Source organism: Harpegnathos saltator, unplaced genomic scaffold (assembly GCF_003227715.2).
Source record: "Harpegnathos saltator strain DR-91 unplaced genomic scaffold, Hsal_v8.6 scaffold13, whole genome shotgun sequence".
NCBI classification, from domain to species: Eukaryota; Metazoa; Arthropoda; class Insecta; order Hymenoptera; family Formicidae; genus Harpegnathos; species Harpegnathos saltator.
In genome coordinates this window covers 1262419-1290391 of record NW_020229906.1, presented here as the reverse complement: position 1 = coordinate 1290391, position 27973 = coordinate 1262419, and the positions used below count along the sequence as shown (strand labels likewise).

The following is a 27973-nucleotide window of genomic DNA, read 5'->3' as shown; positions in this document are numbered from 1 at the left end:
CTTCCGGAAATGGATGTGACCTTTAGAGTTCTTATAAATGTCGCCAGCGCTCTCGATCCACAGCGTACAATAGACCCACGCCGTCACCGTCAGGCCGATCAGCAGATACGTCTGAAAATAGGAAAATTTCGCGAGGTCCGACGTTTTGCCGTTCGACGACAAGAGATACGAGATACGAGCCCGGTGTAATCGAATCGAGATGCACTCACGTAGATGGGCTGAAACAGCAAGGCCGGCATCGCGCATACCGCCTTGCCCGCCTCCCGGAAGAGCTGCATGACCAGCGCGATCCGTTTCCTCATCACCAGGACCACCAGAAGCGTGATAGCCTGCGAGAAAGGCGCGTGTGTACATACACACGCGTGCGGGCTTGTATACGTGTGGTGCGTGTGTGCGAGTGTGTCTGCTGCGCGGATTGTTCGTGGGAAAGCGCAATGGCAGGTACATAACGGGTTCCCTTACCGTAACGACCGACATAATAATAGCGTAGATGAAGTAGGGCTCCACGCTGGAATCCTCGGCGGGTATCGCGTTCTCTTTTACGGCCTTATTTTCCTGATACCACGCCAACCTGCGCGGGAAAAGATGAAATTTCAATGCCGGCGGCGTGACTTATGCGACTACGGCACTAAAATTGGAATACCGAGGTATCGCCCGAGGTAGCTAAAACGCCGAACAACAACTCGGCGTTGGTACAAAGCGTGTGTGTGTGTCTCGCTGCGAATTCCGCCGAAGCGGAGGACGCGAATCGAGCTACGGGGCGGAGGAGGGGGAGGGGGGGAGAATGGCTGCCTTTTTACCAGAGGAAGGTCGTGCCACCGATGCAGGCGATAATTACGCCGATCAATACGATATAAATGATCCATTGCACCATATAGCGGAAGGCCACCAGGATGGCGAGCGAGAACGCTGCAAAAAAAGCAATCGGCCGCAATCAATCACTCCGCCGAGTCCGCCGAGTTTCGCGTCGCGGCGTGGACGCCGCTGTAAAAAGTCATTTCCGAAATTTAATACACGAGAGAGCGGCGCATTCCGGGTGGGAGAAGAACAGGCGCTGCCATATGTGTATGTTACATACACACACACATGCATGCAGAGAGAAATGCGACCTGGAATTTCTTGAATTTACGGCGCACGTCGCGGCTCTCTCGTGTTCAATTGAACGTTCGATCGGAGACTTGAGATGTGACACGAAAGATCGCGCCGCGACTGCACGCGGAAGACGTACCCAAAGCTATGAGCAGAAGATAAACCAATTCGCGCCAAGCGACTCCGAGATCGTTGACCGCTTCCTGCAACAAAAAGTTCGCCAGTTACCTGCAAACTCGTGATATAATTTACTCGATGCAACAAGCGTGTGTCGGATCGAGCGAGATTCTCGTCGGCAATCAGGTTGATGCGATTTGAGAGTCTCCGATTTACGAGCGAGCGAGATTATTTCTCAAAGGAGATTGCACCTGCGACGCGCTGTCAAATGAGCTTCAGCAATCGCAAACGTCCAAAGGCGTGTGAAATCTCGCAGAGAAGATAAATGTCCCTCTCTTCTCTCGTCGGTTAAATGGAGACTCGACAATCGCGCGGATTTTCCGCGCGCGAAGAGACAGAACACGAGAGGCGAGATATATTCTCGGAACATCGGATAAGCTATCTCTTATCGATAAGATCGGGAATATCCGAGAATATACAAGACACTGATACGCGATATCGAGTAGCTCGTGCACGCACGCGCATCGCACCTCGGTATCGCTTTAGATCAGCATTGATTTCCACTGAGGAGACGAAAGCCCGGTGATACTAAGAGATCCTCGCGCGCGATATGGCGGCAGATAATTTGAAGAAGGAGAAACATTTCTTCGAGAACGTCCACTTACTCTGTAAAAGCTGTCCAAGCCGAGGTTCCGTATTATCTTGTTGATGGTGTCGGTCACATGCTTGTGCACGCAGCGGTTCAGGAACAGCATCCTGCGAAACAAACGCGGACGATCAAGATCCATTTTATTATCCAGTCATTCGCACGTATCGCAAGATCGTAAGATCGCGATCGGAGAAACGTGAGAACGGCCATTCGAGCCGGATTAATTTTTCAGCTCACGCCGTTCCGAGGCGGTGCGTATAATATTGACGGGAAGGACGGGAAGGTGTGTGCGCCTCGTTGTGTGACGCCGTGCACATATCGAGCCTCGATTTCGCACAATACTCACGTTGTATTCGACATTTCGTTGCACTTGGCCACACACGTGCGTTTCTTCACTCCGGTTGTTTCCATTTCCACGTCGAGATACCTGAGCGAAACGCGGTCGAATTATTCGAGGAAACGATACAGCGGGATTTCTACATTGGAATTGATTTAAAGCTTTCTGCATTTTTATCAGAGCCTGGCAGAATGAGCGACGGTTGAAGATACGACGGTAATTGGCTTCCAAGAAATTGATTAAAAAATATATAAACTTTTCACAATCGGTAAAGTTTTAATTTCGGGCCGAGATTCTCAAGCCACCGAGAGATTTCTCTGAACTTTTAGAGTTACATTCGATGGTACTCGTCGAGAGTCACGTAATACGGTTACGTAATATGGTCACTTTCGAATTTTCCTCTCTCCCTACTAGGAAAAAAAAGTTTAGTATCTCTAACAAAACTGCTTAGTCGAGGCATTTTTTAATAGCAACCAAATATCTTGTTTTACGTATATATAACGTATGTAACAAAATATTTTGTTGTCTCAACTAAATATATTTTTCTGCTTTGTTCTCTCTGGAACTGCAAATGATTTTGTTCTTAGACTTCGTGTGTAAAAATCAAGCATTTTAGTTGTTTTATCCATAAAAATTACACAATAACGAGATATTATTTTACCATAAACTAAAATAACGCTCAATGGATACTATTTTATCCTTCTGTGCACCAAAATTTAGATTTTATATATTCAGAACAAATTATAGTATTTTTGACAAAATTCATATAGTCAAAGTTTTTTGGTTGCCACAACAGAGGTATTACGTTATACGAACAAATCTTAATCAAACAAGATATTTGTTTACAGGAACTAAACAGTTTTGTTAAGCACATTTTGTTGGCCAAATTATTTCGTTGTCACAACAAAATTTTGGTTCGCGCAACAATACGTTTTCCCTAGTGCCGAGAGCCGGAATAGTCGGGGTGCAAGGCATCGCGAGATAATCGATTTCGCAAGATAAAAATAATCAAGCTCGAAATAATAGAGGCGAAATCGCGCCCATCCTCGAAGGCCTAGAGATCCTCATCAGTAGAATCAGTAGAAACGCGCTCACCTCCTGTCGACCATGTTGCCACCTTTGCAGCTAAATCTCGGGTCGCTTTCGGCCGGGGTCACGCGGCCGCAGACGTTTCCGCAATCATCGTAGCCGTTGATCACGCGGAAAATGTCACCCTTCTTCACTACATTCGTCATCATGAAGGCCTGCGTGGAAAATCAGCGCGGAGAAAACGAAACGCCGTGCATTTAATGAGCGTGAACGGAGGGGGGCGGGAGACACATGTGACATATCACTTACGAATCCGCCGGCGAGAGCGAGCAGGACAATCACGGCCAACACGTCGGTGCAGGATCGATCCTTCACGAAGATCGGCTGCGAGTAGCTCGACGGCGAGCCTTGATTCTCGGGAGTCTGCAGGCACGAAAGAGAGAGAGAAAGAGAGAGAGAGAGAGCGAGAGCGAGTTGCGAAACGCAATCGGGAACAGTCCGTGCGCGGGACAGTCGTCGATAATTCAAGCGGTTGTTGTCTCACCGTGGGCTCCACCTTGGACGACGGCTCGTCCGCACAACCGCAGCAACCCATCTCGGGACTGGTCGGGTCCGCTGGTTCCTCCGTACGATCCAACTGCTGTTCCTCTTCCTGATCAGCCTTCGGCGAGCCTGTCGCTCTGCCCGATGCGCCGGCTTCGAAAACACAAGTCGGAGATAGATACGATTATCAGCCCGTCATAGGTCGCCACGGTGTTTATCGAAGGCTCGACCACGACCGACACTGCGAGCAATTACTTGCAACACATGCGATAAGTGCTATAATAGCGAGCGATATGACGACTCTTTTTCTTTTCCCATCTCACAGCGGGATTTGCGCGACTCTGATATCGCGACTCGGACGTCACGTGCGGAGCGGGTTCTCGATGCGGCGTCGTGTTCGTGCGATATCTCGAATGAATCGCGGGACGCTGTGCCGGGCGAGATCGATGCGAGATCCCGGCGGAAGATTCTTCCGTCGCGATTGACCCCCGCGACGGCCGAGGGGGGTCTGTCCGCTTCGACGTGTATATCGTGCGACACGCAGAGTCGCGCGACTACGCCGCGGCTACGCGGATTCGATGACGATCGAATGCGCCTTCGCTGCTCTTCGAACAAAACGTAGGTCACGTCGATGTCGATCGATTAATACGCCGGGAAAGCTGCATGCTCGGCCATTGTTGTCGCAAGGCCGGTCGGAAGCAAACACCGGCCATGGTAACACGCGTGGAAACATAATCGCGGCGGTTTCAAGAAAGAAACCTCAAACGTGACCTCGGCTTCTCGATTCGTCATCCATCCGAGATTTTTGGGTAATACGATCTTTCGATCTTGCACGAGCAAGTGCTTGGTTGCGCCCGAACGCGCTTGGGTCAGGATAGAGAGTGGCAAACTGATCGCGTGACCAGGTCTCTGTTAATTCGATGGAGGCACAAATGGATGGGGGTCTTCTTGACCAATTAGAATATCGATATAACAGAAGGCGACGAAGGTTGGTTTTACAGGGAGTTTTTAAAGCAGTTTGACGTACTGTCAATAACAGTCTGTCAATCGTTATTATTATTATCCGTAAGTAATAAGTATTAATTGTGAAAGAATATTTGTCGCTTCGATTTACATAGAATAAGAATCGTAATATATATTATTTACATAATTTTGTATCTTGTGCATAGTATAAAAGATGCCTACACTAGGAAAAATGTATCGTTGCGCGAACCGAAATTTTGTTGTAACAACAAAATAATTTGGTTAAAATATGCCCAACAAAACTGTTTAGTTCCTGTAAACAAATATCTTGTTTGATTGTACGATTTGTTCGTATAACGTAATACTTCTGTTGTGGCAACCAAAAAGCTTTGACTATATGAATTTTGTCAAAAATACTATAATTTTTTTCTGAATATATAAAATCTAAATTTTGGTGCACAGAAGGATAAAACAGTATCCATTGAGCATTATTTTAGTTTATGGTAAAATAATATCTCGTTGTTGTGTAATTTTTATGGATAAAACAACTAAAATGCTTGATTTTTACACACGAAGTCTAAGAACAAAATCATCTGCAGTTCCAGAGAGAACAAAGCAGAAAAATATATTTAGTTGAGGCAACTAAATATTTTGTTATATAAAACAAGATATCTGGTTGCTATTAAAAAAATGCCTCAACCAAACAGTTTTGTTGGAGATACTAAATTTTTTTTTCCTACTGTAGACTGCTCTTAAAACTCACTGTAAAAGCAACCTGTCGTCTTGCTATATCTTGCTATTCTATTCTGATCGGTCAAGAAGACTTTATGCCTCCATCGAATCAGCAGAGACCTGGTCACGTGATCAATTTTGCCACTCTATTCCCATGAGGCTCTCTAAGTGAGGAAGGCGCGATCGCCACGGACGATTTTCGGCGCGCGCGAGCGCGCGCGGTGGGACAATGAGCGCGCCAAGCTTCGCATCTCGCAGACGTCACTTCGAGACAAGTGACGCGTTAATTGGAATACCCAGTGCGACTCATTTGCGACGCACTTTCGCGGAGGCCGGCAATCGCTCGGCTGCGAGCCAGGCCACTCGCGAACGGAGACGCCCGCGGCGGCGTGTGTGTCATTTCTTGCGAGTCTCTTCAATCTATCCGTTATCGACGATAAATTTATTATTCGACGATTATCTCGCGAGTCGCGGGAAACGTACATCGACAGCCCCTGATGCCCCGGCGTGTTTCGGTCGCGAGGAAGAAGCGCACGGGAGAAATTGATCGCAGGCGCCAAGTGGGCGTGAAAAGAGCGACGCGCTCAAGCGGCGGCCGCGCGGCATTTAAATGCTGCGGAATTTCAATCGCGGATAACAGGCTTATCGCCGTGACCGAGAAGACATCGCAAAATTACGTCATTGTTTCCTGCCTTCAACTGCGCGCGCGCGCGCTCTAATCGCGCTCTTCCTAGATACACCGGTCGTCCTCGCGGCGGATTTAGCTCGTCCTACGTTTCGACGATTTCTAATCCTAGATTGGTCGAATTTAAACGTCAGCGCGGATGACATCTCGTGGATTCGGTACAAAGTGACAGAGAGAATGATACTATGATACCGCACGACTCACTCTCTCTCTCTCTATCTCTCTCTCTCTCTCTCTCTCTCTCTCTGTTCGACGTCGCCTGTTTTCAGCCTTCACGATTATTCCGTCTACATTTCTGGCGGATGCGTTATTAAGCGTCAGCATCGTAATTCTGGACGGCTCTTTCCAAGCAAATGACAACGATGAGAGGAAAACAAAATGTGTGCTTAAATATATCCGCCAAGTTTGAGTGTCCAACACTTTGACAGCCGCGAAGAAATGTTCACCTGCTGTATTCGTAGATTTAGGGAGAATTCTCACACGTGTCGTATTTAAAAGACAAATGTCTCTTCATACCGACGACAGCCGCCGCCGAGCGAAATAAAGTATCAACGAGAGTGTCATCGAAGAGTTCAGAAGAATCCTCTCGAAATCGATTCTACCGTACAGAAGTGCACAATGCCGTCTCGTATCGTAATCCTGTCACCGCACAAGCGACTTACGCTCGTCGAAACGACGCGACTCGCGTCGATCGACTGCAGATCGACTTTTCTTCGAATAACACTCACATTTTCGTCGACGCGTCATTTTCCCGAGATACGTCTCTTTCTTCTCTTCCCTTCCTGCCTGCAATCGAGGATCAGCTCAGCCCGCCGGCCGCGAACGAAGCTTTAATACCTCCCGTGTTTTTATTCGCGCGAATTATCCGCTCGTCGTCGTGAATCAAGCGTCGAAAATCGATGCACTCGACGGCAATCGCCGAATGAAAGTTTAACGCGCATCTGGCCCACGGCCATCGAATCACCGCTCGTGTCTCGAGGAGTCGCGCGGATCGGAGCGTGAACGTCGGTTGGATTAACATCTTGCCGTCGGCCACGACGACGACGGCGGGCGAGTCGCGAGCGCGTTCGACAATTATCTGTAGCTTTGCCCTCTTGTCCGCCGCTATCGGCAACTAATCGCGATAACGGCAGGCCGCCTAATCACCGCGGCGGGCGACGCGGGCTCTCCCGCGAGGACGGTCAGTGCGACGAATCGACGACAGCTGGTCTCTCAATCGCTCGATTCGCGTAATAATTAGGGACGCCGATGTTAAATCGATCTAATCGACTAATCGGGGCCTGAAAGATCGATTTCAAATCGATTCTCTGGAACTGAATCTCGATTCAAGGATCGATCTGTAAATTCTGAAAATCGCCAATACGATCTTTTCAGTTTCCGCTACGCAGTATTAAAAATACATTTCGTACCTTTTGTCAAAATTATTTGCGTGTGGAAAGTTTTGTGTTGAATCTCTTACACAGTCGTGCGTTAGTTTAACGTGTCGTTGCTGTGTTACCTAGACTTTCTTGTGTTAAATTAAGATTATCTATTTGGTTCAAGTGTTAAAACATGACATTTCCGAGTATTAAAGTAACACAATTTATATCTAAATGCATGAATTCCTGTTATGACATATTTCATATGTTGAAGTCAACAGTCTAAGATGTGTTGTCATTTTCCTCATTATAATAGTTATCTTGTGTTAAATGTATAATATTAACAGTTCCGGTAATGTGAAGATTGGATTTTTAACATATAGATTATGTCAATCTAACATTTTCATTTCATTAAATCATAGATCATTACTTTTCCCAAATGTTGAAGCAACATTCATTCTATGTCAATTTAACGCAAACTGTGACTCTTGACGGCATTCAAATGTTAAATTTTTGTGTTAATTTTTTACATATTATGTGTGTTATTCTTTTAACATATTTGCTGTATGTTAAATTAACACATAAACGAGACTGGATGATTTGAGACACATGAAATATATTAAATCTAACACATCATTTTTTACAGTGTAGTAATATAGTTTTTTTTTTTTAATTCTATCTAGTTGTAATATTTGAACTCACTCAATGGCTGTGCACGATGCACATTACGTTCGGCCTTTAGGCCGATCTCCCACGGGCGAAAATTTTCAGCGGAACGGAACGCGCGAACCAATCACAGCCACTTCATATAATAGTATATATTATATACATATGTATATGCATATAATAGTAAACGTGATTTCTTATTTAATAACGTTTAAGAATCCCTGATTGATGTTCAATCAAACCAATTAAATCCTTAGCATAAAGATTTAAAGGTCTTTTTGTGTCTATCTTGTTGTGGCCACACACAACACAACCAAACGAGTACCATCTGTTTAATTTCTTTAATTCATATTAAACTTTATATGATAATTAAACGAGGTCTACTTTAGAGTGTAGAAATTTGACAGATAGTATACTTTAATGAGCCGATTCTGATCGATTTTCTGAAATCGATTTTTTAAATATCGACTTTTCTCTTCGTCATTCGAACCGATCTTTAAATCGATCTGTTTGACAACAAATTCGGCATCCCTAGTAACAATTACTTGTCCGTTGCTTCGCGTTAATCATAAGGGAAATATCGGCCGTCCATCCGTTCCGACGCATCATACGCATCTTTCTCTCTGAATTACTTCCTTTCCATGCTTTCAAAGAGAGCACTATTCTCGAATTGCCGTCGTCGTTCCGCACGCTACACTGTCGCTTTGTTTTGATCAGCGAAGATCTTACGTCCTCGCGCCTCGCTCGAGCTCTCGTCATCTCGCGCGCTCGTCGGGCGTCCTGATGTTAATGGACGGCGTGTTTGATTGATCGCGATATTTGCAGCGTGCATCGATGAAGCGATCTCCTCCCGAAGTCCCTCCTCTCGTCGTCGTTAATTGTCGCCGGCACCGGGCATTATTTTCGCAGTTGTCGGCCGAACGAGCGGCGCGGATCTATTTTTCGCGTATCCGACGGCATCGCCCGAATGGATCCGACCGAGTTCGCGTAAAGTTATGAAAGACGTATTTCTCGAGAACTTACGGGCGCATCGGACGGTGTAGCCTTTTCGATGAAACTTCCGTGAAAAGACGCCGGAGTCGGAGCGGAGAGCGGTGGAAAGAGGCAGAGGAGATGGAGGGGAAGAGAGTCTCGCGCGCGCGCGCGCTTATTCCGGAGGAAAAGCTCGAGGCAAGAAGTTGCGAATTTTTCTTGCGAATCGACACCGCAAAGCCGCGCGCGCGCGCGCGCGCGCGTGCGGCTGCCGTGACTACATACATAATCTCATCCGGCGATGCGAGTCACGTGGGCTGAGAGGAGTCGCCAGCGAGGAAGAAAGGCAGAGAGGAGGGAGAGACTCACCTCGCGAGGAGAGAGCAACGCTGAGCGAGCCGCGCCGGTTTTCCAGCGGTCCTCGAGACTCTCGGAGTTCGCGCGAGACAATACGCACAATGAGAAGATGACTAAATGAGCCCAGAGCGAGCGCGTTGCGCTAATTATGCCGCACGTACGAGCAATCAAGAAGGGGACACTGACTCATCGCGTCTGACTTCACGCACACGCATACGTGCGCGTCGGTCCGTTGCAGCTCGGCTGCAAGTAAGCGCAACTATATACGGTGACCATTTTGGACTCGGACGCGACATTGATTCGTTTTAATTTCGCGTTGGTGATTGCCTTATTCACGTCGAAAGATAAGTCGATCTTCTCGACTCGACCTCTTCGACGTCTTCGAGAATTAAGACTCGCTATAATTTTCCATCGCTTATTCATACATGAAGCATACTCGATGCGCCTTCGACAGATCGTCGCTCGGATACTTATTTCGAGTGAGAAATGACTAAATTATGCTTATATATACGCGTTCGCACTAAAGAGCAAGGTTGAATATCAAGGAGAGAGCAAACGGATACCTTTCCCGAAACGGCTGCTCCTGAAGAAGTGAGCCTCTCTCTCTCTCTCTCTCTCTCTCCTTTTCCAATCGTCTCGTAATTTCTTCTACGTTACCGTTATACACGAAGCGACGAAATAAATGTTCTTCTCCCGGCGCTGAACGATGCGAATCCGGCGAAGGATCACGAAACACAGGTCTCGCGCGTGTCAGTCCACGTATTCTCTCCCAACATGGGAGAGCAACTCACGAGTCTCAACACAGATGAATGTAGGGTTCACTCTCCCGGCCGTAAACTTGTACACACAAACTGGGCGCTTTTATGATAGGTTTCAAAGCAAGATCGAAGGTCTCCTTTCGTTATCCACGATCTTTGTCGTCGATCTTTGCCCGGCTTGACTCCCGTCGGAAAATGATTGGAAAAAGTTTGACGAAGCGTCCGAAGGAATTCAAGCTCTGGACAAAGATCGAATGTCCGCAGTGACGGGATATTCCTCTCCAGTCAAATCCCCTCACGCTCTCGCGGAGCTCTCTCTCTCCCTCTCTCTCTCTCTCTCTCTCTCTCGCGTTCTACGTGTGTGAGCCCGTGGTTCACTCGCTCGGATCAAGCAGTTAGCCCGCTTTCGCTGGTCGAACTGAATAGATCGCGTAATGTTACCGGGAAACCGAAACACGAGTAGACCAGCGCACGTAGCCTCAGAGGCACGTTTTTGTCCATCTACGTGTCTACGCCCCACCCCGAGGGAATCTGTTTGGCTATCTTCGATGGCAAGTGACTCACGGCTTGTCGTCGGGAAATCAGCAGGAAATAGATTCCACCATACGCCGTACCGACAGCCGGGAAAACCAAGGAGACGATGATGGGCAGACAATCGCAACGAAGCATGCGGAGAGACTCGACGGGAGACTGAGAAATCAGCCGAGCGAGCGATGTTCAATTTTCCCGAGGAGAAATACGGCCGTCGTCAACTTCTCGTCGGCCGACAGTCGCGATGCACGGATAACTAAAGAGAGCACCTCTCGATCTTCGAGCGCCGAGCTATACCTGCTGACCTGCTCGGACAAGGATCTGTAAAAAGCTTCGAGGGAGAGACGCCAGCCAGAGAGAAGGGGCTGCTCTGAGACTGAACTGTCGTTGGACGCTGAGCGCGAGAATTTAAATGTAATAGCGAGAGGATAAAGTGTTCGATTCGCCCCCGCCCGATTTCTGGTGTGAAGCAATATTAGTCGCGACACTGAGTGAAAATTTTCCATCAAGGTCCGGGGAGCATGCACAGGAGAATGTTTAATATTGAGATATTATTCGCGGAATAAAGGGTCGACGTGGTCGAGGTGGCTGTAGACGGGAAAGCACTCTGCTCGTGCAATCGATTTTCCGTTGAACTGAACGGAAACTCGGTTGTAAGAAAAAAAAAAAAAATTTCCGTAGAAAGTCTCTGCGTTTTAGTTATCTCAATTGATTTTCGACGCAGCCTCGACGCCCGACCGGATATTTTCGACGGCGATAACAAAGAAGCAGCGGCTGCTCGTCTTTTCATCGCCGTTCAGTCGCCGCTAACGACTGACTGAACTTTTCCGCTCCGTCTGCAGCATTCCGCGTGCGTCGAAAGCCCGGGAGTAAAGTCCGCCCCGTGTTTTATCCCTCCGCTGTTTGCGGCTCGAATTTATCGCGCTCGACAACTGACGCGGTCGGTTTTCCACGCGAGCCGACCCGCGAGCGTTCACCTGCCGCGACCGATCCCTCGTCGAAGGGAGAACAGCTGAGAAAGAGGACCGCAGGAATTTCGGCGGAGCCCCTTCTCGAGGGTGCGCGTAAAAAATTCCACAACGCCGCCCCTGCCCGTCGCGCATCTTTTGTCGAACAACAGCGAACGATTCACGCACGTTGTTTCTGGGGCAGTATTTTACAAGTCCGTGACAAATGACGAATTTTTGAAGTGAAGCTCGTCGGATTGGAAAGCACGACGGAGCGAGAAATCTGCGAACTCGCAGCGCGAGTTCCTTCTCGCGAGTGCAATTGCCCGCGGAATCGCACTTTATTCCATCTAACGACGCTTCTCGCGCCTCCGCGCGTCGCACTGGTTGTGCATAATTACGTACGTCATTAATGCCCGCGTGTAATCTCGCTTCAATTACGTAACATCCGATGAGTAACACGAGCCATCTATTATCCAACATGGAGATCGTTAACGGATAGACGCGAATTGATAGATGATGTACGCGTCAATTGTCAAGTCGCTCGTGAGTCATTCCTTTCGGATATTTCGTAGATTCACCGGAAACGTTCGATTCACGGGAAACATCGATTCTTACAAGCTACGCGCTTGATAATGAAAGATAAAATAAAGACAACAATCGGATCACTCGCACGCGTATCGATGTGATAAGGTAACAAAGAGCGTCGTTCTCCGATCGCGAGAACTTTCTTCTGCTCCACACATTCACACGTACTTTTCGTCCTTAATACTTCACATATTCTCGCTATTTTATATCGCCCCAACAAACGTTCCCTCTTTCTCGCTGTCTCCTGCGTGATTAATTTATTCGGCCGCAATTACGCGTAAAATTTCCTTAATCTTTTTTACTCTCTCGATTTGACGCTCGAAAAGAAATTTAAACAAAAAATACGCACCTCCATCCCTCAGGGACGATAAATTTCTCTCTGTTTCTCTCTCTCTCTCTCTCTCTCTCTCTCTCTCTCTCTCTCTCTCTCTCTCGTGTTCAAAACTCGAACCTCGACAGATAGGAGGAACAATAGTACACGAGAATCGCGGCCGCGTAAACGGAGATCGCATCATATCGTCGTTCTACCTTCATGAAGATTTCCCAGCGCGTCATTCGCACATTATGATAATCCGCCGTGTGTGTTCTTCGTTCTTCAATTATTCATGGGATCCTGGCAGCGGATGGCGGGCGCAGGCGGTAGGCAGACGGGCTGCTCTCGCGGGCAACCTCGTCGGAATCAAAGGCGAAACCGCCTGCTTTTAATCCTCGCGGCTCTCTCGCACGTCCGGCTTTGCCGGAGCGGAAAATACAACGGGTATCTGGACGCGCGCTTGCCTGTAAATCCGGACAACGGTATCACTCGTATTCGCGTAACCTCTGGGCTATACGATCGATGCACTATCAACGCAACTGCCTGAAGATAGGCTTACACCGGCGGCGCCGGGCGTCGGTTATTTGCTCGATTTAGCGCGCGGTGCCGTGTGTTTTCGAAGGCGCGTAAAAAGAAACGCAATCTCGCCTGGCGTCGTAAAGACGCGACGCTTAAACTCTCTCCCTCTCTCTCTCCCTCTCTCTCTCTCTCTCTCTCTCTCTCTCTCTCTCTCTCTCTCTCTCTCTCGCGTATACCGCGGCGATGTAACGCAGGTGTTTTCCTCCTTTTTATTTCGCAACGTCCCACATCGTTCGTTCGTTCGACCGGCACCCCGGGAATATGAACCGTCGTACGCTCGCTTGTTATCATCATCGACTGTCCGTGGAGCGAATATGATCCACATAAATGAGCCGCTCGCGAGAGTCACGCGGAGCGTAACTTTATCAACCGTCAGAAATGCCAGTGAAGTGGCTCGAAAAGTCAACAAATTGCGGAAACGACCGCGTGACGTGTTTTAATACGATATGCAGTCTCGACTGATGAGAGAGAGAGAGAGAGAGAGAGAGAGAGCGTCAGAGACGTCGTCGAGGCAGCGCGAGGGTTGATTATCCGCAGGATTAAGTAATTAGCGGGCGTTCCGTTAACGAGAGCGACGTGAGGCGCGAGACGGTAGTTGCGCGATGACAAAGAAACAACCGCGCCATGTGAGAGGTACAAATTCCGCGGTAGAGGTGGCGATTTCCTACGTGGATTCTTTGTCTTCGGGAGGGGGAAGCCGGCGATTCGTTGAGCCCCGCGGGAATGGCGGGTTTCTCGTAGGGATGCCGATTTGTTTTTCAAACAGACCGATTTAAAGATCGATTCGAATCACGAAGAGAAAAGTCGGTATTTAAAAAATCGATTTCAGAAAATCGATCAGAATCGGTATGCATGTAAAGTGAGCCGCTCATTAAAGTATACTATCTGTCAAATTTCTACACTCCAAAGTAGACCTCGTGTAATTCATATAAAGTTTAATATGAATTAAAGGAATTAAACAGATGGTACTCGTTTGGTTGTGCTGTGTGTGGCCACAACAAGATAGACACAAAAAGACCTTTAAATCTTTATGCTAAGGATTTAATTGGTTTGATTGAACATCAATCAGGGATTCTTAAACGTTATTAAATAAGAAATCACGTTTACTATTATATGCATATACATATGTATATAATATATACTATTATACGAAGTGGCTGTGATTGGTTCGCGCGTTCCGTTCCGCTGAAAATTTTCGCCCGTGGGGGGTCGGCCTAAAGGCAACGTAATGTGCATCGTTTGCAACCATTAAGTGAGTTCACACGTTACAACCAAAAAGAATTAAAAAATATATATATTACTAGTGGAAACTGAAAAAATCATATCGAAGATTTTCAGGATTTACAGATCGATCCTTGGTTCGATTCAGTTCCAGAAAATCGACTTGAGGTCGATCTTTCAGGCTCCGATTAATCGATCCTCGATTAAACCGATTTCGAAAATCGGCGTTCCCAGTTCCTCGGTCCGTGGCGATTCACACATGGCCGTCAGAGCGGCCGATCCGAAGCCGCCGAGCGAGGTAACGAGCGAAACCGCGCGAGCGTCGGCGATGCCGAGTTACGAGAACGTTTGCATGCGTAACGCGGCATTAACCTGGCGTACGTTAATATACATACGTAATCGATCGGCCGACGCGAGTTAGCGATTTTGCATGCGATTATGCCGCGCCCGCGTGAACAAAGTCGAAGCGTGCGTCGAGTGCGTCGAGTGCGCGCGCGCAGCCGGGCTAATTAACCGCTCTCTCGGCGCAATCAACGATGGACACGGCTCGTCCGACGGCGATCGCATGCTTCCTCGGCTTCGCCTCGTCATCGACGACGATCGATTTTCCGCTTCGCTCCTCGCGTCCGCCGGCCAAGGTGCATCAGTCGCAGCCGACAGCGTGACGTCCGGGACGCTATTATTGAGACGAGCGAGCCATCCGGCGTTCTCGCAGCGCTAGTTTCTTTCTTTCCTCCAGCGAATACGTCGCAATCCATTTGTCATCGCGCAGCCGTACATCGCTCGGCTGCATCCAAGGACTCGCGCGAGCGAGCGTGCACACGCGCGCGCGCGCGCACACACACACACACATACACGCACACGCACTTGCGAGCGCACCTGCTATGAGCGCGGATACGTCCTCCGGTTATCCCACCGGCACGAATTCTCGTCTGGAGGCGAAAGGGAAGAGGAGCCGGCGGTTCATCGGGAACGAGGCTGCCGTCGATATTATTATTATCATTATTATTATTCAGCCAGGTATTGAGTTTATTGTTCCAATAAATTACCGAGCAGTCGCGGACAAATATTGAGCGATCGTCAATATTAAAAGCGGCGGACAGAGAGAGAGAGAGAGAGAGAGAGAGAGAGAGAGAGAGCGCACCGCGGTTAGCAAAATACTCTCCTTGCGACGTCGGTAAATATGGACAAACACAAGTCGTATTTTCACGCATTAAATGGTTGAACAAGCTTCCTCGAGGCCGCGCACCGGACGGACAAACTCGCGCGGCGCACGGACGCCAAATATTTTCAAATCGACACCCGCGCGCTCGCACGCACGCACACGCGCATTAGCCCACATACGGACAATCGACAAGTGGGAAATAACCGCCGGTTACCTTCGGAGGGACCTTCGGGAACGACGGCCGTGTGCAGAATACTGGAACCGCGGGACACGCACACTCGCAAAGCGAGCTCTTACCGTCGCGATGTGCAACGCGCGGCGCGGCGCGGCGCGGCGCAGCGGCGGCCGGGCCGTAAACCGTGTCGCGATTTGCGCTAACGATCGTGACACACCTGTGGGCGTAGTTCGAGGTGCCGAGCAGAACGGGGAAGAAAGGAGCAGACTAGGCGGCCTGCGATGATTCCGACAGGCGCGCTGTCGGCGAGACTTCCTGCTGCGAGGCCGATATCAGCCGAGCGAAAGCCGTGTCACGTCTTATCGCGGCGGGGCTGAGAGGGGGTGGGAGGCTGAGTCAACTGAGTTAAGAATAAGAAGCGTCTCTTCCGATTAGATTAGATGGAGAACGAGAAGAAGAGACCGCTGCAGCGACGAACGACGGCAGCGGCGTCGGCAGAGAGAATGGCAGAAAGAGAGAGAGAGAGAGAGAGAGAGAGAGAGAGAGAGAGAGAGAGAGAGAGAGAGAGAGAGAGAGAGAGAGAGAGAGAGAGAGAGCGAGAACAGGTCTCTCGCGGTCTCCTCCTCGGCCTCCTCCGGCCAAGGCCTCGGCGAGATCAGAGAAGCCGTCTCGCCGAGCGCGATCTCGAGGAAAACGCGACCGACATCAGAGCCTGCGACTATTCTAGTCGCTCTAATATTGCGGGACTGCCGAGGGACGCCGAGAGGCGCGACTCTGCTGCGCTCTCTCTCTCTCCTCGACGCTTCAGTTTGCGAACGTACCTTTCGGATCGGAGTCAAGTCTCAGTCTCGTGCGCGCTCCGGCGATCCAGCAAGCCGCACTTGGTCACACCGAGGAGGCACTGAAGAGAAAACTTTGTCCGAGAGGAATGACAAAGAAACGGAAACACGTATCGCGCTCATAAGACATCGAGCTCGTGCCTTTCCTGCACCTCTCTCTCTCTCTCTCTCTCTCTCTCTCTCTCTCTCTCTCTCTCTCTCTCTCTCTCTCTCTCTCTCTCTCTCTCTCTTTCTCTCCCTCTCTCTCTCTCTCTCTCTCTCTCTCTCTCTCTCTCTATTTGTATCTTTTGAGGCGACGCGGAAGTCGCGAGGTCGCGAGAACTCCGCCGCGACCCGCGGCGGCTCACTCGCCACGAACAACGTTTGACGAGTGCGGTCACTCGCGAGCGAGCTCGACCGCGACACTAACGAGAGGCCGACTTGTGTGATTATAGGCAGGCCTGGAGAGAACGTGGCCTCTCTTGTGCCTGTTAACGATACTCTGTGCACTCGTGCTCTCCATCTCCGTTCTCCTGTCCGCTCCTCCGCTCTTCTCTCTCTCTCTCTCTCTCTCTCTCTCTTTCTTTCTCTCTTTCTTCCTCTCTTTCTCGCTCTCTCACGCTGCGCTGACCTCCTACTTCTCGCTCTCTATCGCTCCTCTCTCTCTCTCTCTCTCTCTCTCTCTCTCTCTCTCTCTCTCTCTCTCTCTCTCTCTTTGTCTCCCCCTCTCTCTTCTTCTCAGTGCTCTCTGTCCTTTGTTCGTTGTCTCTTCGTCGCTCTCTTTCTCTCTCTCTCTCTCTCTCTCTCTCTCTCTCTCTCTCTCTCTCTTTCTTTCCTTCTCTTTCTCTCTTTCTCTACCACGTCGACCGTCACGCACGCACTCTCTGCGAAATCATTCGTTTCCAGCGGTCTCTTCTCGCGATTTCGCGTCTCTCTCTCTCTGTCTCTGTCTCTGTCTCTGTCTCTGTCTCTCTCTTCCTCTCTCACTCTCTGCCTACCTGCTTGATCCCCTCTTTCCGCAGACTCTACGTCTATTCCTACCGACCTCCGCGTCATTTTCTACGGTGTCTTCGGCGGCCGAGAGCGTAATGCTCGCGACGCCCAAGTTGAGACCTTGTTGTCCATCAAGGTCCTCGCGCGTTAACTATCTAACTAGTACGCGCGCTAATCGCAGCGCGCTAACTTTATTAAGCAACTCGTCCGAGGCAATTTCGGCCGGCGCGCCGCGCCTTATCAATCTCGCGCGCGGATGAGAACACGTCACGCGTGCGATCAATTAATTACTTGCACCGCGGTGCAATCTTGGCGCCGTCGTCGCCGTAAGGCGATCGGGTCCAATTGGCAAAATTCGCGGAAATCCCCGTTTCTTCCCCGTTATCCGACGATGCGATATAATTACGCTCTCAGTTAGCCAACGGGACATCGCGCAGTGGTCTACGGGTCGGCGCAGTCGTTTCTTTTTACGAGCTTTCAATGACAGGTTTCCGCGCGCGCACGCGCGCGGTAATCAGTAGCTTTCGCCGCTGAAAGCTCGGCAAAAATAAGAGAGAAGCTCATAATTACAAAGCTATTTACCGCGTCGGCAAGAGCGAGGCGAGGTATTCTCAGGTTCAAGCGCGGGAACGCGAATAGTTAGCAGTTTATTTTTCCGTTAATTTCCAGTGAACTTCATCTGAATGGAAATTCTACTCGGGACTTCTGGCCGGCGCGAGTGTATCCGCCGTTGAACATTTCAAGACTGCGTCAAGTGTAGGGATGCCGATTTTAAATCGATTTAATCGAAGATCTATTAATCCTAAGCCTAAAAGCCTAAAAGATCGATTTCAAATCGATTCTCTGGAACTGAATCGATTCAAGGGTCGATCTGTAAATTCTGAAAATCGCCAACACGACTTTTTCAACTTCTACTAGTAATACAGTTTTTTTTTTTTTCTTTTTAGTCGTTATATTTGAACTCATTTAATGGCTGCACGATACACATTACGTTGCCTTTAGGCCGATCTCCCACGGGCGAAAATTTTCAGCGGAACGGAACGCGCGAACCAATCACAGCCACTTCATATAATAGTATATATTATATACATATGTATATGCATATAATAGTAAACGTGATTTCTTATTTAATAACGATCAAAAACTCTTGATTGATGTTTAATCAAACTAATTAAATAGCATAAAGATTCAAAGGTCTTTTTGTGTCTATCTTGTTGTGGCCACACACAACACAACCAAACGAGTACCATCTGTTTGATTTCTTTAATTCATATTAAACTTTATATGAATTACACGAGGTCTACTTTAGAGTGTAGAAATTTGACAGATAGTATACTTTAATGAGCGGTTCACTTTACATGCATACCGATTCCGATCGATTCCTTACAAACCGATTTTTTAAAGATCGATTTTTTTCTTCGTGATTCGAATCGATCTTTAAATCGATCTGTATGGAAAAAAAATCGGCATCCCTAGTCAAGCATGCCGACTCGCACGGCACTCCCATAGATTCGCGCGTTCGCGCACCGCGTCGAATTTTTCCGCAGCTAGGGAAAAAAATCAATTCCAGAGGAAGCGTGGCGCGTGTGTCGCTCTCTCTCTCTCTCTCTCTCTCTCTCTCTCTCTCTCTCTCTCTCTCTGAAGAGCAGCCATTAAAAATTTCAGTCGCGGCGAACGCGAGCGCTACATCGCATACTCGTCATAATAACACGCGCATTAAACATGTCGAATGTGTTAAACGGCCGTTTCGATTTGCATGCGTGTCGTTCGTACGCGGCGAATAAATTACGCGTATGAAATCCCGCGTTTTACTCACGCAATTTACGTATGCAAAGAACGAAAAGCCGCCGGCGGCGGCATATTTCGCCTGGATTGTCCGCTCGCTTTATTTACAAAGCGTTTTGATATCGCGTCGCGATGCGTACCGGCGATGCCGGTAACTCTCTCGTTCACAAGCGTGCGAATGCCCGCTAATTCTCTCTTTTCTTTCGCTCTCTTTTTTGTTTTGCTCCCTCTCTTTCCTCCTCTCTTCTGCGAGCGAGCTGCAAACCGCTGCAAGCCGCTGCAGCGCGAAACGCACGAGGAATCCCCGCGGACGGGGCTCGTTTCTCTCGCGTCTAATATCGCTTGAACCGGCACTATCGACTGCGTTTCAGCAAAGCACTCCGCGGCCCGGAGTGCTTTGCGCGCTAATAACACATAACGGTAGTCGCGAGCGCGAGCGCGGTCCGCCAACGCACGCGCGCACCTTTGAGCGTGCGTGCCAATACGCGCGGAATTGTCCGCGCAAAAAGGGACACGCCGGCCGAATAGCTCTGAATACTTGAGAGCACTCGGAAGCTCGCGTAATTACGCGCCGCGCTATCACGATCTCTCGCGGCTGCGGCTATCGAAAAACCGGTTCCCTCGCGCGGCGGCGAAAGCTCGCCGTCGCGCCGGCTCGGATCGCGCGGAGAGGAATCTCCGCGAGTCGCGCTCGGGCTCGCGAGAAAAGCGAAGAACCACCGACGCCGCCGTCGCCGCCGTCGGTGCCGTCGAGCCGCGACGACCGGCCGCAACAATGAGAGACGGACACTGCCGTCGCAGACACGTACCGTACGTCGCGTAGCCGAGCCGGCTACGCTGAATTTCCACCGGCTCCCCCGCTCGCGCTCCCTCCTCCCGCGAACACGTCGCGCCTTGTTATCTTACGATTCACCGTTTCGCGTCCTCTCCCGTTAGGCGATAGGCGCGCCGGTCGGCCCGTTGAAAAATAGCGGGTCGTTGCACCGTGAATTTTTCATACGACGCGCGCGCGCGGCGCGCGTGCCCGAGCACGCACGCGACGCGTCGCGGGGCGATGCGTTAAGACCGTATCACACTGGCGACTCGCGACTGCGGCTGCGGCTGCGATTACGATTGCGATTCTTCCGCGACCAATCAGAAAGCAGCGACTCACGACTGTCGTTTCGACGGCTTTCTGATCGGTCGAGGAAGAATCGCAATCGCAATCGCAGTCGCAGGCGCAGTCGCGAGTCGCTGGTGTGATACGGTCTTTACGGCTGCGGCTGCGATTGCGATTGCGATTCTTCCGCGACCAATCAGAAAGCAGCGACTCGCGGCTGCGACTCACGACTGTCGTTTGACGGCTTTCTGATCGGTCGAGGAAGAATCGCAATCGCAGCCGCAGCCGCGAGTCGCTAGTGTGATACGGTCTTTACGGCTGCGGCTGGGATTGCGATTGCGATTCTTCCGCGACCAATCAGAAAGCAGCGACTCGCGGCTGCGACTCACGACTGTCGTTTCGACGGCTTTCTGATCGGTCGAGGAAGAATCGCAATCGCAGCCGCAGCCGCGAGTCGCTAGTGTGATACGGTCTGGTGCGGCGGGGAGCGATTCCGGACATCAGGCGGACTGCGGGCGACGTGTGGGGCGGGGGGAATCGCATCGCCGCAGCCGCGAGTCCTAGTGTGATACGGTCTTACGGCTGCGGCGATTGCGATTGCGATTCTTCCGCGACCAATCAGAAAGCAGCGACTCGCGGCTGCGACTCACGACTGTCGTTTCGACGGCTTTCTGATCGGTCGAGGAAGAATCGCAATCGCAGCCGCAGCCGCGAGTCGCTAGTGTGATACGGTCTTTACGGCTGCGGCTGGATTGCGATTGCGATTCTTCCGCGACCAATCAGAAAGCAGCGACTCGCGGCTGCGACTCACGACTGTCGTTTCGACGGCTTCTGATCGGTCGAGGAAGAATCGGCGAGGGATCGCAGGGATCGGCGGGGGGGGGCGACCGCGAAAGGCGACGGCTCGCCAGATTTTCGACGGCCCGCAGCCCGCAGCCGCAGCGCGAGTCGCTAGTGTGATACGGTCTTTACGGCTGCGGCTGGATTGCGATTGCGATTCTTCCGCGACCAATCAGAAAGCAGCGACTCGCGGCTGCGACTCACGACTGTCGTTTCGACGGCTTTCTGATCGGTCGAGGAAGAATCGCAATCGCAATCGCAGCCGTAGTCGCGAGTCGCTAGTGTGATACGGTCTTTACGTGGATAACTCGGACGTAGGTACGTTACGTTTGTGTAAGTTTGCCCGTACGTGTGATATGAACGCTGAATAAAACAGCCGCGCGACTAGCCTCGATTCCGCCGCGCGGTCACGCCTCGCGCGCGCATTCGCGTGTTCCGCGTAATCCGCATATTGGTAATGATGCCGGTAATTGCTCGCATCACATAGCGCGTATAGGGGGAGAGAGAGGGAGAGAGAGAAGGAGAGAGAGAGAGAGAGAGGGAGAGGGGGGGTAGAGAGAGCGCAATTGCGTTCGCCGTGCAGTTGTCGGCAATAGCGTCCGCAACAGCGATTGCGAGAGAGCGCAGCGCGGCGGTAACTATGTCCGAATAACAACATTATCTTCTATCATCGAAGCGCGTCATTTATTACTATCTCTCCAATCGACTGCAATTACGAAGGATATTCGTTCTCTGCAAAATAGATTGCCATCGTTTGCCGTGTTTGCGCTCGAAAAAAGCCGCCCCGCGGCGCGCCTCTCGTTGTCATGTCCGACCGACGGAGCGCGTCTCTGCGCGTCTCTGCAATTTTCGAGGTGGTTTTTTTTTATAATGTGTGTATGGAAAATCACGTTCTGATTAATGTTTCCGGTTGCACCTGCGTTACGCAGGGAAGACGTCGCGTTTATGGATTGCAGTTGTGTGCGATTTTGTTGGACTCTCGCGAAAGCGGTTTCACGAACTTATCAGCGGGAAAAATGTGACATGCACATAACGAGATTTTCTAAAATTTTCGGAGATTTCTGAAAGATCGACCAAATATTCGGGCGATATCCATGCAATTCACATGCAATTACTCACCGATGCTCGCAACGCGTGTTGCAACGATTGGTTTGGTCACCGTCGTAAGAATGAGACATCGATAAGCCGCGGACAAACGGTCGACGGAAGCCGCCGTCGCGTCATTCGAGGAAGCCGATAATGAGCGCAGTGCCTCGAGACGCAACGCTATAATCTCCCACGAGAAAGACACGGGAAGAGCAACTCCGTGTCTTCCCGGGCCGGGGCTTCTCCGTTTCTCAATGATTCAAGGACACAACTGCATCGCTGAAGAGCTCTCGCGCGCTCTCGGACTCGCCTAAATATTTACTTCCGAGACGCTAAGTTAAATTCCACGACGTCCGTCGCGAGCGACGGCGGAAATTGTTCTTGACGAACTCTCGCAGCTAACTCCTTCCCGACAAAGCTGGAGAACACCTCCGTTCGCCCGTCCGTCCGATGTCTAAGCCCTCGAGAGAACGGCTGCTATTCGTGTACTCGCTCACGTCCCCAAACATATCGTTGTTTTAATCTTAGATGCGCTTCTACATTTTCGTCCACGCGCGCGCGAGACCACCGCTCGATACTGCGTTTTGATCCCGCCGTATGAGCGTCGCGCGCTCACACGACCCACGCCGTCAGCTCTCGTCGAGCCTCAACCTGAACTCACTCGCGTCCCGATCGATGATTATTCGCCCAACTCGGAATCAACAGAAAGACGCACGTCTTCGCGTGCGGTGTGAACGCGTGAAGCCGAGGCTGGCCTCGCGGAAATACTCGCGAGTAGGGATGCAACGATTTCTCAAAATATCGATAACGATATTAGCGATAATTTTGAAAAATATCGATGTTTATATAAAAAAATATATACATACAGGGGTATGCATATAAAGAGTATGCACGAGAAATGTGAAAAGATCTTTAAAAAATTTTTTTATCTTCATATAATTTATTGTCGTATTCTTATTAGAAAGTATATAATAAACCGCCGTCACATTTGCCGGAGATCACTACATACATGGAGCGGGAGATCTATTACGGTTCAACGATTGAGGTGGAAATTATAAAAGTGAGCGAATTTACTAGACATCGAGCGATCACATGATATATATTCTAGTGAATTCACTCACTCTTGTCATTTTCATCTCGGTCGTAGAACCGTAATAGACCCCCAGAGCTATAACTGAAAAATACGAAAATCAATAAAATTCATATCGATATGTCGATTTTATCGACTTATGCGTTGCGTCCCTACTCGCGAGGCCGCGAGACTCATGAAACTTGTACAGTCGTGGTCAGAAAGGTTGTCAGGTTTTTTATAGTGAGTTTCGGAATTCGTATTCTGTCTTGACGAGAATGAAAGCTTCTGCTCTGACACGCCTGCGCAGGTCATCGATTGAAGAATAGAGAAAATATGTCATTTAAGAAAATATATCAACAATAAATTTGACACTTAAAAAGAGGCTCGGGCCTCTTCAATATTGTCGCGAATATGACGGGAAATAAGAAGAATATAAGCAAAGTATGGTAAGAAATTTTTAATCTTTGTTAATATGTGATTTCTCTATTCTTCAATCGATGACTGCGCAGGCGTGTCAGAGCGTGAGAGCGGAAACTCTCATTCTCGTCAAGACGGAATACGTTCCGAAACTCACTATAAAAGACCCGACAGCCTTTCTGTCCACGACTGTACGCTTCGGCGACCGTCGCGAAAACAGTGCCGCGAAGCACCGTTACAAAACATGTCTAAGCGCTAAACGCGGCGTATGGAGGACACGAACCTGGCTGACCTCGCGAGCCGCGACACGCCGAGCGTCCGCAGGCTCTAATTTGGCCAAGTAGCTGAGCGCGTATAACGACTCGCCGCGCGGAGCAGCCCGAAAACGTCCTCAGGAGCCGGTGGCACGCGGGGCTGATATAGTGTCGGTCCGTACACGGCTGCGAGATAATTCAACACAGATAACGTCCGCGAAAAATTTAAGGCCGCGCTAAATTAAGGGGAGAGCCCGCCCGCGCCGCGTTGCCCTCGGGTTAGCGCGACTCCACAAACCACCGGCACCGAAACTCGTGCATGTCTACCGCGTGACGCATCAAGCCATTCAATTATAGCCGCGCGAAATATACGCGCTTCCGCGGTGCCGAGAGGACGGTGATAATGAAGAGGCATAATTACGCGACCGCCGGATCCGCGCCCGACGGATACGTCGCGTGGACGCTTTGGACGAACCATAATTTGCTGCGATACTCGAGATAGATCGATCGATAGTCGAGCGAAGAGATTTGGAGGGGAGAGGCCTTCTTCATCAGCCTCAGGATGACCTCCAAAGGTCCAAGAAGTAGGAATGTGTGTTAAAGAAGTAAGAATGAAAATGAAAAGGAAATATGTGAGAGAGAGAGAGAGAGAGTTAGAGTTAGAGTTAGAGTTATTTGTTTTCACTCCGGGATTGAAAACCCATAGAGATTGTACAGTAGTTACAAACATAATCTTGAGGTTCTTGCCTTAGAAATAAAGAAATGCAGAAAATATAGAAAGACAAAGTAAGATGCAGAAAATAAGGAGAAACAAAATTACCGAAGAATAAACGTGTCTGCGAGTTATGCATATGGTTGTCACGAAAGAGAGAGAGAGAGAGAGAGAGAGAGAGAGAGAGAGAAAGAGAGAAACAGAGGGAGAGAAACGAGAGTAGAACAAAAAGAACAAGACAACATGACGAGGAGACGTGCAGGAAAAGAAGAGACTCAGCGGGAGAAGTTGGGACGCGGTCGGGATGTGAAACCGAGAATGACGAGCCGGTGCGGGGGAGAATTCCGCGTGAGAATGAAACGCGCTCCACACGCGCTTAAATCATGATCCCGATTCCGTCCCGGCGAATCCACGTGGCGACGAGTATATCGAGTTACGCGCGGAATCCGGAGCCCCGGATTTCGCGGCGACGAGCAGCGAAAACCGACCGGAGTTTCCACGTAATTTCGCGCGGATGTATCTTTTATTTCGGAGCGTGGTTTGCGCGCGTACGCCGCGCAATTTGATTCTCATCACCGTCATCGTCGTCGTCGTCGTCGTCGTCGTCGTCATCGTCGTCGTCGTGGAGTCGAGCGACCTCCGACCTCCCGCGTTGCTATTTCGCCGTGCCGGCACGCGGCGAGTCGCTTGACGGCGCGTCGCCGAGCTTGCCTGACGTGAAACGCGCGTTTCATACAGTCGTCGTCTCGCTGAAACGCCCGCAAATCCCACGATAGCATGACCATGTCCGCGGTAAGTCGCTCGATGCGCGGTATCGATATGCCAAATTATTGACTCCCTGCGACGACGCGTGGGCGCGCCGGATAATTCCGCGGCTGGCAGTCGATGGCTTTCGCGGAAACGGCGCGTGCGCGCGCGCGACGTGAAAAATCAGATGAGATCGCGACGCGGATTGGAGGCGGGCGCGTTTTCTCTCGTCGATGAGATCTCTCGCCGGTGCAACGGCACGGCACGGCACGGCACGACGTTTACGGCGTTTACGGCGTATCGTTGGCGCGTCGCTGCGTTTCTCGCGCAGAACGGAGAAAAGTGTATCGGGCGCGAGCGAAACGAGAAAGCCGGCGAGGGGAAATGCTCGCGATCGGGCGCGTTTGTATTTCATACTAGACACTTTACATACTCATGCAAAATGCAGCTCCGAATGCAGCGCGCTTTATTAGCCCGACGTGCATATGTCCCGTATGCACAATAATTGACCATAACTTATTCATGCGGGCGATGTTGACAAGACTCGCGCGCGCGCGCGCGCGCGCGAGCGTGCTCGATGATAATAATTTCACGGGCGCGTTTGCTGCTCGCGGCCGAAGATGATCGGCCGATGAATATTCACGAGAGCTCTCTCTCGCGCGACCAGCTCGCGGAGTTATCTGAACGGCCGAGAGAGAACGGCGATTCGGCCGGCGCGGCGGTTTATTTTTCCGGCCGCTCGCTATTCTCCTCCGCCGATCCGTTCGACTGGCAGTCGTAGGCGACAGCGATGGGCGAGGACGAGGACAGGGGGGACATTATCGCGATTAATCAAACGGCGTATCGTATCGACCGAAACGCGCGTGAGGACTAGGACGAACGCGACGGTGCGTCGTCGTCGTCGTCGTCGTCGTCGTCGTCGCACGCGCGCGTTTTCCTCCGCTCAATTGTCGCTCGCGCGATTATCTTCTCGCTGGCGGCTCGCGACGATCGGTTGGCGAACGTGTGGTGCCATCCGTTATCAAACGATAGAAATGTCTCTTCCTCTTTCTCTCTCTAGCTCCCTCTCTCCCTCTCTCTCTCTCCCTCTCTCTCTCTCTCTCTCTCTCTCTCTCTCTCTCTCTCCCTTTCTCTCGTGCGCTCCCGATATTTTTTCATCGCGACACACGACATTGTTCCCGAGCGGCGCCGGCACATTACCTGCGCCAGGTGCGAGGACGACGATGCCGGCGACAACCGACGCTGCGAAACGAGAGCGAACGTTTTATCGGGAGCACACGACTCGCCGATGACGTTCACCTAGTTCCGCGCGGCGCATGCGACAGCTCCGAGAATGGCCGCGTAAATGCAACGAGGAGGACGCACGAGAGCGAGCACGCGACCTGCCGGCTCGCTTCGGTTTCGATCGCTCGGAACGTCGCAGCCGGGGTCGCAGCCGCTGCGTGTGTGTGTGTGTGTGTGTGTGTGTGTGTGTGTGTCTACGATCTTCCTCGACAACTGGATCGGCTTTTTCGCGAAATGAAGATTCACTTCCTCCGCGAGGCTACGTCAAGTTCAATCGACGTGCTCTAATTCCCCGGCACGGCCTCGTGCCTCGGGGAATAGAATATACAGAATCGACAGAGCGGCGATATCTTGATTGATGAACAGCTCGTAAAAAATTCAGATCCTCTTTCGATACGCAGGGAGCGCTGCGAGGAGGAGGATCGCGGGAAGATTACCGGAGAGTCTTCTGGGAGCGAGAGCTTTCCCGCACGGCGGAAATCGGCGAATCGTGCATGCGCCGTTCTCCAGCTTCGGGAAGGAGCTTCTCTACGCGCGGCAGTTTCTCAGCGTCGCCAAGTTGCTCGCTTCGTCCCGCGAGTCGAGGGAGACGGATGACGAGGCGGAGGAGGCGGAGGAGGAGGAGGAGGAGGAGGAGGAGGAGGAGTTCGCAAGTGCAGGTAGATGCGAGCGGTATGCATTCCCGAGACTTACTCTCCTCCAGAAGCGACTCCATGGCGGAATCCTGGGCACTGGTCCAACTGGAGTCGAGTCGACCTCGGCAATTTCCACGACGACGACGGCTCGCGAATGCTGCGCTCTGGTCCGCCGCCAAGAGATCTTGCGCTGTGGCCGCTGATCGACGTGTTGTTCATCGGCATCCGTCGCGGGACTTGTCGCGCGATTTATCGCGCCGTTTCGGGGAAACGCCTAGCTCGCGCGGCTCGTGAAATTCCCCTCGGCGGGAGCGCGCGCCGACGAATCAGCCGGAGCCGGGGGCCTCCTAACGTCGCGGTCAGGTCAAAGTGCGCGGAGGGAAAGTACTCCGCCCGGTAGCTGCGAATCTGCCGCGCGTGAGCACGTTACGCACGTACGCACGTACGCACGTACGCG

The 27973-nt window shown here is 50.7% G+C and overlaps 1 protein-coding gene across 1 annotated transcript; it reads right to left on the bottom strand.

Annotated features, from left to right (window-relative positions):
* Positions 1-6: 6 nt before the first annotated feature.
* On the bottom strand, positions 7-27973 carry LOC105191392 (choline transporter-like protein 1; the record flags this gene model as incomplete). The annotated part of the gene is made up of 11 exons (XM_025307890.1): positions 27575-27973; positions 3766-3917; positions 3531-3644; positions 3288-3436; positions 2202-2282; positions 1872-1962; positions 1229-1292; positions 801-909; positions 463-571; positions 210-329; positions 7-111 (listed from the first exon to the last, which is right to left on the bottom strand). Coding segments are annotated over exons 1-11 (1116 nt in total), but the record flags the coding sequence as incomplete, so codon positions are not given.